The 15905-nt window shown below is 46.4% G+C and overlaps 1 protein-coding gene across 4 annotated transcripts in view; it reads left to right on the top strand.

The window, feature by feature from the left end:
* The window catches only part of LOC119963457 (thrombospondin type-1 domain-containing protein 4-like), a 516684-nt gene that overhangs the window by 437100 nt on the left and 63679 nt on the right, over positions 1–15905 (top strand). For all 4 annotated transcript variants that reach the window (XR_005460109.1, XM_038792615.1, XM_038792613.1 and 1 more), the window contains one exon: positions 12733–12937. Coding sequence is in view for 3 of the 4 variants with exons in the window: in XM_038792615.1 (XP_038648543.1) it covers positions 12733–12937 (205 nt within the window). In the remaining variant the exon portion in view is untranslated. The remainder of the gene's footprint in view (positions 1–12732; positions 12938–15905) is intronic.

Genomic DNA, 15905 nt, shown 5'->3' with positions numbered 1-15905 from the left:
TAACTGTAGTCTCTTATTGCTGCAGTAAGGCCATAAATACTCATCTCTTGAATGCCTTGCCTCTCTCCAAGGTCTTCAGTGAATAATAATCTTTATTCGTGTCACAAGTAGGCTTACATTAACACTGCAATGACGTTACTGTGAAAATCCCTTAGCCGCCACACGACGATCCATTTGGGGTATTCTGAGGGAGAATTCAGAATGTCCAATTCGCCTAACAAGCACATCTTTCAGGACTTGTGGGAGGAAACCAGAGCACCTGGAGGAAGCCCATGCAGACACAAAGAGAACACGCAGACTCCGCACGGATAGTGACCCAAGCAGGAATCGAACCCAGGACCCTGGTGCTGTGAAGCTACAGTGCTAACCACCGTGCTACCATGCCGCCCTAACACGCTGTGCACTCTTTGGAGTGCTTCTTCCTCATTTAGATGGGCGTGCTCCTCACCTGGTACTGCAATGAGGGTATAGATAAGGGGTGAACGGCAGAGTGAAGTCCTCACAGGGAGATGGAGATAAGTTACTGAGAGTCTGGAGGCCTCACTCCTTCAGCAGAGTAGATAGATGAGTGATAGTTTGGAATCTTCACTCACAAGGTGGGATAGATGATGATTAAGTGATGGTAGTTTGATATAAAACTGTATGTACATGCTATGAAAATATCAATATAAGCAAACATCAATACCCTTGAGCCTCAAATAATATGATACTAAACCATTCAGAAGACGTCTAGTCTGATTCCTGTTCGACTCTAAAGTCAGCCATCCAGGACTTATCCAACTAAGGAAATTCAGACATGATTCATACTCTATTGTGATCCAAATATCTTTACCGGAAAGAACATATGTGTGTGTGTGGTCTCATTCACTCTCTCTCTCCCTCTCTCTCCCTCTCACTCTCTCTCGCTCATATTTGTGCATCTACATGTCAGAAAGATGCAATAGTCACTACCTAAACCACTCCCGGGACCGTGCCATATTTCAACAGCTGAATGCAGAATGAAATGTATCCTATTCTCTCTTCACTCCCATGGTGACAACATTAAATTAATGACTCCCTCCTGACTGACCACCCAACCAGCTGGTCCTTCCCTGGTCACTCTAACAAATCATTGCAGAACGTTAAAAAGCTTAATTGGGATTAATTTTGTTTTAGGATTCTCTGCTCCAGTGAAAATAGTCTACTGATGTACTTAAATAGAAACTAATAAGCACATGAGGGATGAAGGAATAGAAGGATATGCTGATGGGGTTAGATGAAGAAGGGTACAGAGAGGCTCTTGTGAAGCATAAATACTGGTGTTATATTACAGCAAGCCAATTGTTGAAGGATAGAACTGGAGCCAACATTTAATCATTTATATTTTTTTGAATAATTACATATGAGAAATAAGTACCTCCTCCCAACAACCATAGTTTTAGTCTGAGTCTATTTACAAGAGCTCAAGTGAATCCCTTGTTGATGTCCACCTTTTACATACAATTAGCATTCAATTAATGACTGGCATGGACCTTTAGGGCCAAATGGCCTGTTTCTGTGCTGTAACTACTTTGTAATCATGATAAGTTTGCTGAAGGCTTCCATTACAACACGAAAAACACCTCAACGTGACAACACCGCATTCGTACAGAAGCAAAATACTGCGGATGCTGGAAATCTGCAAAAAAAAAACAGAAATTGCTGGAAGTTCTCAGCAGATCAGGCAGTATCTGTGGAGAGAGGAACAGAGTTAACTTTTCAAGTTGATCACCTTTCATCAGAACAGATAAAAGTTAGAAATGAAGGGCGGGGTTTACCAGCTGTTCACGCCAGCAGGAAATTCCAGTCCCACCGCCACACGGGATTTACAGCAACGAGGAGTGCAGTCAATAGGAAATCCCGCTGACAACAGCGGACGAGTAGATCTCGCTGCTGGGCTGCCTCCGCCACCGAAAACCACGCGTTAGGGTGGTTGGTAAATCCCGCCCGAAATGTTTTATGCAAGAGGAAGAGGGGAGGGTGAGAAGAAAAAAAACAGAAGGGAAGGTTTGGGATAGGGTGGAAGTCAGGAGAGATTAAATACCAAAAGGGTTCGTGGTTGTGGTGTTGTAGCCCTTTTAAGGGGCGGTTCACTGAAAGGATCATGTGACCCACTGGCCCATTGGGGAGCGGAGTTGAAGTCTTCCCTGGGCATACTCCAGCAGTCAGAGTTGCGGGCCTGGGAGTTAAGGGCCGGGATTCTCCAACCCGGCGTCGGGTCGGAGAATCCCTGGGGCGCCTCGTTGCTCGACGCCGGCTTCCCCATTCTCCGGCGCCGTTTTTCAGGCGCCCGCGGGATCGCCACCACGCCGGGCAGGGGCCGTTGACAATGGCCTCCCCAGCGATTCTCCGGGCCCCGATGGGCTGAGTGGCCGATGTGTTTGGCCGAGTGCCGCCGGCGTGGATTACTCAGCTCCCACACAGCGGGACCTGGAAGGTGAGTGTGCAGGAGCCGTCCTGGAGGGGGGGCCGGGGGATGCGACCACACACTCTCTGATAGACTCTCCCAGGTTCCTGCAAGTTAAATTAAATTTATACCATTGCAGGATTACCATTGGGATGAGGGTGCTCCTTTACTAACACCATCAGCTGCTCAAAAGGTTTCATATTAGAACAAAGAACAAAGAAAATTACAGCACAGGAACAGGCCCTTCGGCCCTCCCAGCCTGCGCCGATCCAGATCCTTTATCTAAACCTGTTACCTATTTTCCAAGGTCTACTTCTCTCTGTTCCCCACCTGTTCATATATATGTCCAGATGCATCTTAAATGATGCTATCGTGCCCGCCTCTACCACCTCCGCTGGCAAAGCGTTCCAGGCACCCACCACCCTCTGCGTAAAAAACCTTCCACGCACATCTCCCTTAAACTTTCCCCCTCTCACCTTGAAATCGTGACCCCTTATAATTGACACCCCCACTCTTGGAAAAAAGCTTGTTGCTATCCACCCTTTCCATACCTCATAATTTTGTAGACCTCAAACAGGTCCCCCCTCAACCTCCGTCTTTCCAATGAAAACAATCCTAATCTACTCAACCTTTCTTCATAGCTAGTACCCTCCATACCAGGAAACATCCTGGTGAACCTCCTCTGCACCCTCTCTAAAGCATCCACATCCTTCTGGTAATGTGGCGACCAGAACTGCACGCAGTATGCCAAATGTGGCCTAACCAAAGTCCTATACAACTGTAACATGACCTGCCGACTCTTGTACTCAATACCCCGTCCGATGAAGTCAAGCATGCTGTATGCCTTCTTGATCACTCTATCGACCTGCGTTGCCACCTTCAGGGTACAATGGACCTGAACTCCAAGATCTCTGTACATCAATTTTCCCCAGGACTCTTCAATTGACCGTATAATCCGCTTTTGAGTTAGATCTCGCATTTGCCTGGATTGAACTCCATCTGCCATTTCTCTGCCCAACTCTCCAATCTACCTATATTTTGCTGTATTCTCTGACAGTCCTCCTCGCTGCAACTCCACCAATCTTAGTATCATTTGCAAACTTACTCATCAGACCACTTAAACCTTCGTCCAGATCATTTATGAATATCACAAACAACAGTGATCCGAGCACGGTTCCCTGTGGAACACCACTAGTCACCTTTCTCCATTTTGAGACACTCCCTTCCACCACTACTCTCTGTCTCCTGTTACCCAGCCAGTTCTTTATCCATCTAGCTAGTACACCCTGACCCCCATACGACTTCACTTTTTCCATCAACCTGCCATGGGAAACTTTATCAAATGCTTTACTGAAGTCCATGTATATGACATCTACAGCCCTTCCCTCATCAATTAACTTTGTCACTTCCTCAAAGAATTCTATTAGGTTTGTAAGACATGACCTTCCCTGCACAAAACCATGCTGCTTATCACTGATAAGTCTATTTTCTTCCAAATGTGAATAGATCCTATCTCTCAGTATCTTCTCCAACAGTTTGCCTACCACTGACGTCAAGCTCACAGGTCTATAATTCCCTGGATTATCCCTGCTACCCTTCTTAAACAAAGGGACAACATTAACAATCCTCCAGTCCTCCGGGACCTCACCCGTGCTCAAGGATGCTGCAAAGATATCTATTAAGGCCCCAGCTATTTCGTCCATCGCTTCCCTCAGTAACCTGGGATAGATCCCATCCGGTCCTGGGGACTTGTCCACCTTAATGCCTTTTAGAATACCCACAACCTCCCCCTTATGCCGACATGACCTAGAGTATTTAAACATCCATCCCTAGCCTCAACATCCGTCATGTCCCTCTCCTTGGTGAATACCGATGCAAAGTACTCATTAAGAATCTCACTCATTTCCTCTGACTCCACACATAAATTCCCTCTTTTGTCTTTGAGTGGGCCAATCCTTTCTCTAGTTACCCTCTTGCTCCTTATCTACGAATAAAAGGCTTTGGGATTTTCCTTAACCCTGTTAGCCAAAGATATTTTCATGACCCATTTTAGACCTCTTTATTGCGCGTTTGAGATATTCCTCCAAAGCTTCATCAGTTTTGAGTCACCTCGATCTTATGTATGCTTCCTTTTTCAACTTAGCTAGTCTCACAATTCCACCCGTCATCCATGGTTCCCTAATCTTGCCAATTCTATCTCTCATTTTCACAGGGACATGTCTGTCCTGCACTCTAATCAACCTTTCCTTAAAAGACTCCCAGATTTCAAATGTGGATTTACCTTTAAACAGCTGCTCCCAATCCACATTCCTGAGCTCCTGCCGAATTTTGTTATAGTTGGCCTTTCCCCAATTTAGCACTTTTGGACCACTCTTTTCTTTGTCCATGAGTATTCTAAAACTTACGGAATTGTGATCGCTATTCCCAAAGTAATCGCCGACTGAAACCGCCGATGTGGTGCATATGGATTTCAGTAAAGTGTTTGATAAGGTTCCCCACGGTAGGCTATTGCAGAAAATATGGAGGCATGGGATTTAGGGTGATTTAGAAGTTTGGATCAGAAATTGGCTAGCTGGAAGAAGGGTGGTGGTTGATGGGAAATGTACAGACTGGAGTCCAGTTACTAGTGGTGTATCACAAGGATCTGTTTTGGGGCCACTGCTGTTTGTCATTTTTATCAATGACCTGGAGGATGGCGTAGAAGGATGGGTGAGTAAATTTGCAGATGACACTAAAGTCGGTGGAGTTGTGGACAGTGCGGAAGGATGTTACAAGTTACAGAGGGACATAGATGAGCTGCAGCGCTGGGCTGAGAGGTGGCAAATGGAGTTTAATGCAGAAAAGTGTGAGGTGATTCATTTTGGAAGGAATAACAGGAAGGCAGAGTACTGGGCTAATGGTAAGATTCTTGGTAGTGTGGACGAGCAGAGAGATCTTGGTGTCCATGTCCATAGATCCCTGAAAGTTGCCACCCAGGTTGAGAGGGTTGTTAAGGAGGCGTACGGTGTGTTAGCTTTCATTGGTAGAGGGATTGAGTTTCGGAGCCATGAGGTCATGTTGCAGCTGTACAAAACTCTGGTGCGGCTGCATTTGGAGTATTGCGTGCAGTTCTGGTCGCCGCATTATAGGAAGGATGTGGAAGCATTGGAAAGGGTGCAAAGGAGATTTACCAGAATGCTGCCTGGTATGGAAGGAAGATCTTATGAGGGAAGGCTGAGGGACTTGAGGCTGTCTTTGTTAGAGAGAAGAAGGTTAAGAGGTGACTTAATTGAGGCATACAAGATGATCAGAGGATTAGATAGGGTGGACAGTGAGAGCCTTTTTCCTCGGATGGTGATGTCCAGCACGAGGGGACATAGCTTTAAATTGAGGGGAGATAGATATAGGACAGATGTCAGAGGTAGGTTCTTTACTCAGAGAGTAGTAAGGGCGTGGAATGCCCTGCCTGCAACAGCAGTGGACTCGCCAACACTAAGGGCATTCAAATGGTCATTGGATAGGCATATGGATGATAAGGGAATAGTGTAGATGGGCTTTAGACTGGTTTTACAGGTCGGCGCAACATCGAGGGCCGATGGGCCTGTACTGCGCTGTAATGTTCTATGTTCTATGAGCCGGTTAGATCCTGGAAGAGAGATCATCTGGTGTCTATAGATTGAGGCACTCCACGCCACGCTGTCTTTCGGGCGTATCGCGATCGGTAGATCTCGCCCTGCATTTGGAAGGCTGCAACATGCTGTATTGAATGTTGAGGCCCTGTTCTTCAAGCTTGTGTTGAGCTTCATGGGAACACGGCTGAACAATGTGAGAGTAAGATGGAAAATTCGAATGACAGATGGCTGGAAGCTCAGGCTCAAGCTTGCAGACCGAACGGAACAGTCTGCAATCCATAATAAAATGGTGGGCTCGGAGATGGCCAACTAAGAGGCCACCTCCAAGAATATTGCTCGACTGGTGTCACTTTTGGCAAGTGCAGGTGCAGAGTCACAATTGGCCCCAATGTCGGGACACCAAAGTTAGTGGTAAGATGCAGCCTGTTAACTCCATTGCCGTCTCCACAGATTTTGCATTTCCAGCATTTTCTGCTGCTCACACCAGATTCAAAGCAGTTTAGTGAACCTTCAAGCAAACTTGCTCAACAAGAGTATTCCAAGATTTGGATTCCTTCCAAAATGAATCACCTCACACTTTTCTGCATTAAACTCCATTTGCCACCTCTCAGCCCAGCGCTGCAGCTCATCTATGTCCCTCTGTAACTTGTAACATCCTTCCGCACTGTCCACAACTCCACCAACTTTAGTGTCATCTGCAAATTTACTCACCCATCCTTCTACGCCCTTCTCCAGGTCATTGATAAAAATGACAAACAGCAGTGGCCCCAAAACATCAAATTTACAAGTATTAATGTCACTGAGATGGCACAAGAAAGAAATAACGTCAATTACTGTAAAAATAAATTACCATCTTTGCTCTTTAAGGTTTTGGCCAAGGGTGGTATCATGACCGGTACAGGCTTGGAGGGCTGAAGGGCCTGTTCCTGTGCTATATTGTTCTTTGTTCACACTATATTTAGAAGCAATATCGGTCGAAGTGAGAAAAGTTGGGCAGGATTCTCTCAGCCCAGGCCGGGCCGGAGAATCGCCGGGATGGGTGCGAATTGCATGACGCCACCCCGACACCACTCTCCGAAAAATCGGCACCATTGGTGTCGGTACAGTTGGTGTGGCGCAGGTCGGAGACACCCCCCCCCTTTCCCCCCCCCTTCCCCCCCCCCCCCACCCCGCCGATTCTCCGCCCGGGATGGGCCGAGCGGCCATACAAAAACACCCGAGTCCCGCCGCCGCCGTTCTAACCTGGTCTGACCCGGTGGGACCTCGGCGTGGTTGCATCCAGGGGTGGCCTGGTTGGGGGGAGGGGGGTCCGACCCCGGGGGGGGGGGGGCCTCCGCTGTGTCCTGGCCTGCCTTGGGGCCTACCGATCGGTGGGCCGGCCTCTCAAGCTGGGGGTCTCTTTTGTTCCGCGTCGGCCCCTGTCGCCCTATGCCATGTTGCGTCGAAGCCGGCGTGGAGAAGGGAGCCACTGCGCATGCGCGCATTGTCGCTGGTGCCACTGTGCATGTGCAGACCCGCGGCACCCATCTGACGCCGGGATCGGCAGCTGGAGCGGCGTGGGTCGCTCCAGTGCCGTGCTGGCCCCCTGTAGGGGTCAGAAATGCTGCTCCTGAGGCCATGTTGACGCCATCGAGAAACGCGATGGCGCTAACGACGGCGTCAACACATAGCCTCAGGATCAGAGAATTCCACCTAAATGACATGAGAAGTGCAGTGAATGAAATTCCTGATGGGTGTTTCAGAATGAGGTGTTAACCTGTTTAACATCAATGAGTTAACACCCGGTAAAACAGCAGAGATGAATTCCAGACGAATGTGCTTATCAATACCTATTTCCTTATCCTTAATTCCACTTTTCTCCGCTTTGCTTTATTCTCGGCTTTGGTGAAGTGAGTTTTAAAAATCACTCCTAATAAAGAAGAGGCGGTTTCACCCAGAGCCTGTACATGTGGAGTTAGCATTATAGCAGCTGCTTTCCTGTCTCTTCGCTTGTGCACAATAACAAGCTGTTGCAGCGCCACTCTCGACCCAACAGCTGTTCCAGCTGCACTGTCATTTCCTATCAATCCAAGCGGTCGGATCTGGAGCCAGCAAGCAAAGCTCCACTCACCGCCTCTCTTGTCTATGCAACTCTGTCCCTTGTACCTAGACACTTAGCGCAGAATGGTGCCAATTTTAACCCGCCAGTGTTGGTACTAAAGAGGAGGTAGCACAGTGGAAGCTTTGTCTCTGTGAGCTGCATAGTTGAGTACCACAGAGCCTTGGTGCCAAACATAAAGTTTAAATCAATGATCCCATTCATTTGCATACTTGACAAAAATTGCTAACAAAGAAAGTAAGGACTTCTAAATGGCGCTATATAAACACAACCTTAGGGCGTCCCAAAGCACTTTCATAGTTGATGAAGTACTTTCCAAGTGTAAGTGACTGTTGGAATGCAGGGAAATGTGCGATTAATTTGCACGCAGGCATGATCCTACCTACTGAAATAGTCAATGATTGGTTATTCCCTTTTCATTTATCTTGGTTGAAGGATAAATGCACAGCACTGTACATCTTTGGGTAATGCCATGGGATCGCCCATGTCCACCTGAGAGATTTAGATGGGTTTCCTTTTAATGTCTCAGCAGAAAGCCAGCACTTCTGACAGTGCAGCACCCCCTCAGGACTACAGTCCCACAACCTATTGACTAGAGACTGAACAGTCCTTCTGTAACTTCATACAAAATATGTCAAAGCACCAGTTAACTGAACATTCCCTACAAGAGGAACTTCTAAACCTGGCAAGAATGTTGTTTTCAACAATAAAGCCTAGTTTAGGAACTGAATTATGCAATAGCAGTGGGGCTGTGATCCATTGAATAAATGATCAGTTTGGACCATTCCTCAGGTTTAATGACAAGTCTTGTATATAGTTAGCTTACCAGGTTCAGGCTGGCACAAGGTAATGCAAAATGGCCGTAGTAATCATGGTGCTGTGAGAAAATTAGCTCATATCATGGATGTTCCTCAAGCGTATTAAGTTGCAGATGTGGTGAACAATTATCTTGATTATCATTGAAAGAATGTGGATCCAGATGTTTGGCATAAATTTAAATGAGGTTTAATTAGCAGAAAATTACAAGAACTGAATTATAGGCAAATCCCTATTCCTATTGCTCAATACATTGCCCTTCCTGAAACTGCCGAAGAACAAGAATAAGTGAATATCGGGATTGTGAAAATACTTATTTTCCTGGACGTAGCACTGCAGGGGAATTAAATCATTCAGCAGCAAGCTTTTGTAAATTTAAAAGTAAAGATGTTTCTTTGTTATCATACGCCTACCTGAAATAATGCAACATTTCACTCACTCATCTCACACAAGGTGCAAACTAAGGTAATATACTGTTGCAACTTAGAATTATCTCAGTTTCTTTTGTGGCAGGCCTGTGGTTTCTTAGCCACAGATTCTTCAGTTGAAGTGAAAGTCTTATAAAGCAAACGTTTCTCAGCAGACTGCGAGGTTTCCTGTAATTGTATTTATAAGAGACTGATTACAAAGTCAACTTTAACGGGAGCAGATAGGGGAGTCTTACTCTTGGGTGGGATCTCCCACTTTCAAGGCACTGATGTTTATTACCTTGGCTGCTTGGCTGGCTTGCAGCTGGTTCAATGGCTTTCGGTAGAACGTTCCTGCAGGCAGATTCTTGCTGGTTTCAAAAGCAGATAACAAAATGGTTTCCACATCATGGGACTTATATAAGTTCAAAGTCCTTTTTCTAAACACAGGGTGGTGTGTATGTTGGTTTCAATCATGCTGTTGTTTGAATTGTGAGAGTTTGAGAGCCAGTGTCTTTCTGGTTGATTGACCCATTCAATCCATAATACCCTCTTGAATTAGTTTCAGGAAAAGGTATTGAAAATCGCTTATTGTCACGAGTAGGCTTCAATGAAGTTACTGTGAAAAGCCCCTAGTCGCCACATTCCGGCGCCTGTCCGGGGAGGCTGGTACGATCCGTGCTGCTGGCCTGCTTGGTCTGCTTTAAAAGCCAGCGATTTAGCCGAGTGAGCTAAACCAGCCAGGTATTGATTCAACGTCAGCCTGGAATTATCCTTTTGTTCCCTCTTGAGACAGGGGAGTGGTTTCACTCAACAACATAAGTCAGGTGATCCTCGGGTGGCCACCTTTTGCAGTCTTTTATGGTCAGTTTTAAAATGTAAAAATTGGTTTGAAGTTCAGAATGTACTGGGCCATGACACTTCTATGCCTCTATGCCAAGATGATCTGAGGGGGATTGCGCTCATAACAGGATTGGCAAAAAGTAAGAGTCATTGCGCTTGATTCAGCAACCCCGTTGCACCCGGCACAGATCTGGGCGCAATGGGTGAATCGCGCGAGAGCCCCGACTCAGGCTCCGTGCCAGGCCCCAGTCCGATCGTGAGTCACCCAACTCGCTCCACCCAGTGCAATCTGGATTTTGCCCTTGCTAGGTGGTATCCAGATCTGCATACTTAAATTAACCTAATGGTTCATTTAAATACCCAGACGCCGGATTCACCAGGCACCCAGGACACAGCGGCCCTGCCTGTGTGACCTCGACAGGGCACCGTTTAATACTGGTCCATGTGTACTTATCCAGCAGGAAATCTCAGTGCAACCTCGGCGGGGAGAAACTCCTCAAGGGCAAAAAATACGACAAAGTGCCATTGACTACCAGGGTGCTTCTCAGCACTGCAGCCACCGAGAATCACCCCGCCAAACGCACCCGAAAGCAGAGTTAGTTTCAAGTCTGGCGAATCGTGCCCATTATTTCCATGGTGGATTGAGTGACCCACCTCTATAAGCCAGTCCACGGAGGTGGCAATTTTGATGAAATCCAATCGTGTTAACAGTCCTGGTGTTACAGAGAGAACTAAGAACAAGGTTATCATTGACCCTAGAATTTCTACCTAGTCCAATGTTGTCTGTATGGTTTTGAATCAATGAAGCTTGTCCCCACACATACGGGATGTGAGCATTTAATAATACTTTCATGGGATATGGAAATCACAGGCGAGGTCCACATTTCTTGCCCATTCCTAATTGCCATTTAGAAGGTGTTGGTGAGGCACCTTCTTGAACAGCTGTAGTCCATGGGGTTTAGGAACACCCAGGGAGTATTAGGAAGGGTGTTCCAGGATTTTGAACCGGCGACAGTGAAGGAACGGCGATATAGTTCAGGATGGTGTGTGGCTTGGCATGGAACTTGCAGATGTGACGTTTCCATGTACCTGCTGCTCTTTTCAGTCAAGGTGGTTGAGGTCACAGGTTCGGAAGGTGCTGTGAAGAGGCCGAGGTGCGTTGCTGCAGTGCATCCAGTAGCTCTTGTGGAAACTCTTAGACATTCCAGCCGAGGTCTGTGGCTGTCCACCACAACATGAAGTGAATCACCTTTCGAAAGCAGAGCCCGTCAGAAATGGCTTTAGGAACCACTCTCCCTTTTCCACATTCTTATAATACAGTGATCTCCCTGTATGCTCTACATAGGGTATATATGGGGTAGGAAGGAAAGTAGCATTGAGGCCATAATCAGATCAGCCATGGTCTTATTGGCTGGCAGTGGAGGCTTGAGGTGCTGAATGGCCTACTCCTAATTATAATAATAATCTTTATTGTCGCAAGTAGGCTTACATTAACATTGCAATGGAGTTACTGTGAAAAGCCATTAGTCGCCACATTCCAGCGCCTGTTCGGGTAGACAGTGGGAGAATTCAGAATGTCCAAATTACCTAACAGCATGTGTTTCAGGACTTGTGGGAGGAAACCGGAGCACCCGGAGGAAACCCACACAGACACGGGGAGAACGTGCAGACTCCACACAGACAGTGACCCAAGCCGGGAATCGAACCTGGCACCCTGGTGCTGTGAAGCCATAGTGCTAACCACTATGCTATCGTGCTGCCTACTCCTAATTGACATGCTCATATACATTAATGTAGTACCTTTCATGAGTTCAGGATGTCCCAAAGCACTTCACAGTCAATAAAGTACTTTTGAAATGTTGCAATGTAAGACAGCACGCAGCAGCCACTTTGCACACTGCAGTGCGAAAATGACCAGCGAATCTACTTTAGTGATGTTGGTTGGCAAATATTGGCCAGAGAGCCAGGAAAACATACTGTTATTCTTCTAAATAATACCTTGCAATCCTTTACATCCACTGGAGAAGCCTCACTTTTAACACCTCCTCTGATAAGTGGCAGCCCCCAACGTTCAGCTCCTGATTTGTGTTTTCAAGGGAGCAAACACTTGTTTCAGGAGAGGGGCCAGGAATACCCAGAAAGACACTTGTGGCACCCACAAACACAGGTGCAGATTAAGGCAGAAGATGCCCTCTCAAAACCTACATAACCATACTTCAGCACAGTATTTACTTTTTAACGCCAGGGCACGAGGGCACTATAAGTGAGGAACTCAAGTGAAACCTCAACTATAAAGGGACAAAGATAGAAGCTCGTAACTGGTATGTTTGGGCCTGATGTTAGGAAGCACTTGATACAAAGAATGGTCTCTGGCTTGGCAGAGTGGAGACTAAATCTCTGGATTCATTCCAGGGTTAGTTAAATACTGTGATGGAGAACTGAAACATCCAATTGAGGAAAGAACTAAACATGCCAAATGTTATATGATAATGAACGCATGTTAATGTTGTCATTTCATTCCTGTCTTTGCAGAAGGTTGGTTGTGATGAGATACTGGGTTCCAACAAAGTGATGGACAAATGTGGTGTTTGTGGTGGTAACAACACCACGTGTAAAGTCATAACTGGAATCTTCAAGCAAACCATCATGTCAGTCGGGTATCACAAGATTCTCGAAATTCCCGAAGGAGCTTCACGAATTAACGTCACCGAGATGATGAAAAGCAGAAATTACCTGGGTAAGTACTAACCTCTCTATAAATTTACTCACTTGTAGACAGAAACATGTGGCGTTTTTGGGAAAAAACAAAGCATCCTGAAAATTCGGCAACGATTCTCCCAGTCTCCTGCTGCTGGGGACCATAAGCGGAGCAGGCATTTGTGTTACTTCTCCTGCGGCCTCACAGATTCGCTGCCAGAACTGTGGTAGGAAATCAAGAGTATCTCTGCAAAGATTGACCACCAGGGCATCTCTTCCTTCCTTCAAAGCTCTAACTTTGTCCCTGTTTTCTAAAGTAAAGAGTCTGGGCTGGTTCACTTACAGACATGGCCGCAGTCCAGTCAAGTTGCTAGGGTGCTTGCTTGGATGCCAAGTATTTCAGCCTGAGAGCAGTTGAAAAGGTAGAAAAGAATTAAATCCATGAAACCCAAATTTGAATGCGAATTAGCAACACACATTCTTTGACTCAACTCAGGGATACCCATACTTGACTGATTGCGCTGGGTACTTCATACCGTCTTTTTTTTACTGAAGTGGGTATTAATGAATAACATCTAGAGGCCTACCAAGGCCATCTTTGAAAGCATTTTACAACAGGAAGAGATAGTTTCTCTCTCACTGATGCCCAATGTCAACTTTTAGTTAACTGTCTTTGAAATGAATTCCATTTTCTAATCCAATCGGGTAGCTACCTCTCTATTTGTTCTCTGCTCTCACACATATAATTGAAACGGGGTGACTATTTTCTGATGCTCATGCAATTTACATGGGAATTTGCCAGTTAGCTGTCCACATTGGGATTTCACAAACACTCTGCCAATAATTTTCAAGGGCTAAATTTTCGTGCCCCCAGCGGGTGAGTTTCCCATGACAGGAGCTTGGAAAATAGGGTGGGCGACCACCTCACCAGCTTCTCGCCCAGCCCCATAATGGGGGTGGGGGGGGGGGAGGGGTGCGGGTGCCGAAATCAGCAGCTCACCCACCATACTTAAATGAATAATCAAGGAGCCAATAGGCTTGTTACAAAGCCAATTGATCCTGATGATATGCTGCCCACTCCATAAAACATTTGGCACGGGAAACTGGGCAGCAGTAAGAAGCCTGATTTTTTACTGAAATGCTTGAAGGGCAGGAAGGAAGGTGGGCGAGGGGTGGCGGTTGCTCTCCAGAAGCTGTCCTTTGCTGATCATGAGGCGTTCCCCTCCTACTTAGGTCAAACCATCCCCTTCCTACCTGCTCCCACCCCACCTCCCTCCCCACCACACCTCTCCTACCGAAACCCTCCCGGCCCATCACCCTGGACCTATCTGCTCCAGGGATCCATGGGCCTTGGTCGTCTTCTTCTACAGTCACAGCAGTTGGACGCCTTCCTGGCACTGTGGGCTCTGTGGGCACTGATGGAGCTGTCAGCCAATTGGATAGGCCAGAAGCTCCAGCGGGTGGGACGTCTTCCCCAAGGGGGGCAGACGTCCCGCCCAGCCCTCATTAACCCATCCCGCTGTGCGATGTGGCTGCGGGGCAGGTTGGCATGGAGGGTGATGGTTCCACGTCACGACAGCAACAGTGGTGGTTGTACAGATTGTGGAGGGGTGCAGATTGTAAGAAAGCTATATATGAAATTCCAGTTGCTGTGATCATTGAATTTCACCCCACTACTGACAGCTCTGCGTGTGTCAGGCTTTTGGCACGCACATAAATCCATTTGATACATATCGATGCTCTTGGGTCAAATGCCTGCATCCTGATACCAATTCTTTGCATTTGTAAAGGTCAACCTTTGAAGATTTTACAATACGGGAGAACAATCAACATTACATGGCATGCTTCAACAATAGTGATGTGACAGACTAAGTTTGTTCATACAACCTTCTCAGTCTGTGCAGAGCTTTCCCTGTGTCTTTCACCAAAAATGATGGATTTGCAAAAGGATTGCCATTTATAATGTTGGTTGAAGACACCCAGGAGGATCGGCATGTTTTTTTCTTGAAGTGTGGTCATGGTATATGGTCAATAGCTGAGATGGCATTCCCGCCATCCGAATACCTTGACGAGCAATGAGGTCACCAACAACGCACCTCACACTCGGTGCAAATACACGCAAGTCCTTGAGTTCCAAAACTCTTCCAAAAACTTAAATTACTTTCGAAAGTCTGTCATCATGCTCCTTTTTGGATGGGTGCCACTCTTATTATGTCATCCCTTGATAAATCACCTTTCGTGTGTATATATAATGTGAATGGTTTTGTGATACACTTTCTGAGTTGAAGTAAAATCAAGGGGAAGTTGAAAGCATCTGCACCTCCCAAAAGGAGTATTGAACATGCATACCTTGGAACTTAAGTCATCCAGCTTCACTTGCCAGGAACCATAGGAGGCACCTAACTTGCTAAAATATCCCAGTTACATGCCATAAATTTCTAATGTGCTGGAAAATTATAATCTACTATTTTAATAGCCTTATTACATTGCCGGGATCCAAGTACGTTTGCAATTTATCATCCTTTTTGCCACAATTGCTAACATGTTTGCTTATTCATTTATTTTCTTCGTGGCGTGTAAGCGCTTGATGCTGTCAAGCTCCATTTTGCTTCGACACGGAATGTGGTTTTCTGCACGGATGGATTAGCGGCCAACATGTTGAGCAGTCGAGGGCCAGTGTTTACATGGCAAACAATCCAATTTTTCAAACTGAACCTTGTATGGTGTAGATTTTCTTTACCCTTGACTCAATTTTAACGTGGGCCCAATTTTGAGGAGGTGAATGTTGGTGTCAGTTCAAAACTGACCCGTTACAGCAAACCAAAGAAGAGGCATGTAGTATTTTGCTATGCGGGCTCTTTAAAATGCTAGGGGCAGATTTACCACCCATTCTGAGTGGGGAGTCTAAGGAAAGTGAGGCAGAATGGTGAAGTCTGGAGGCTGGCAGGCAAGTGTGCAAGATGAGCAGGTAGGCCATTCCACCTGGGTTCCAGTGATTGGAGACGGGA

The sequence above is a fragment of the Scyliorhinus canicula genome, chromosome 3, assembly GCF_902713615.1.
Source record: "Scyliorhinus canicula chromosome 3, sScyCan1.1, whole genome shotgun sequence".
NCBI classification, from domain to species: domain Eukaryota; kingdom Metazoa; phylum Chordata; class Chondrichthyes; order Carcharhiniformes; family Scyliorhinidae; genus Scyliorhinus; species Scyliorhinus canicula.
The sequence above is the reverse complement of the archived record's forward strand: the minus strand, read 5'-3'. Positions and strand labels throughout refer to the sequence as shown.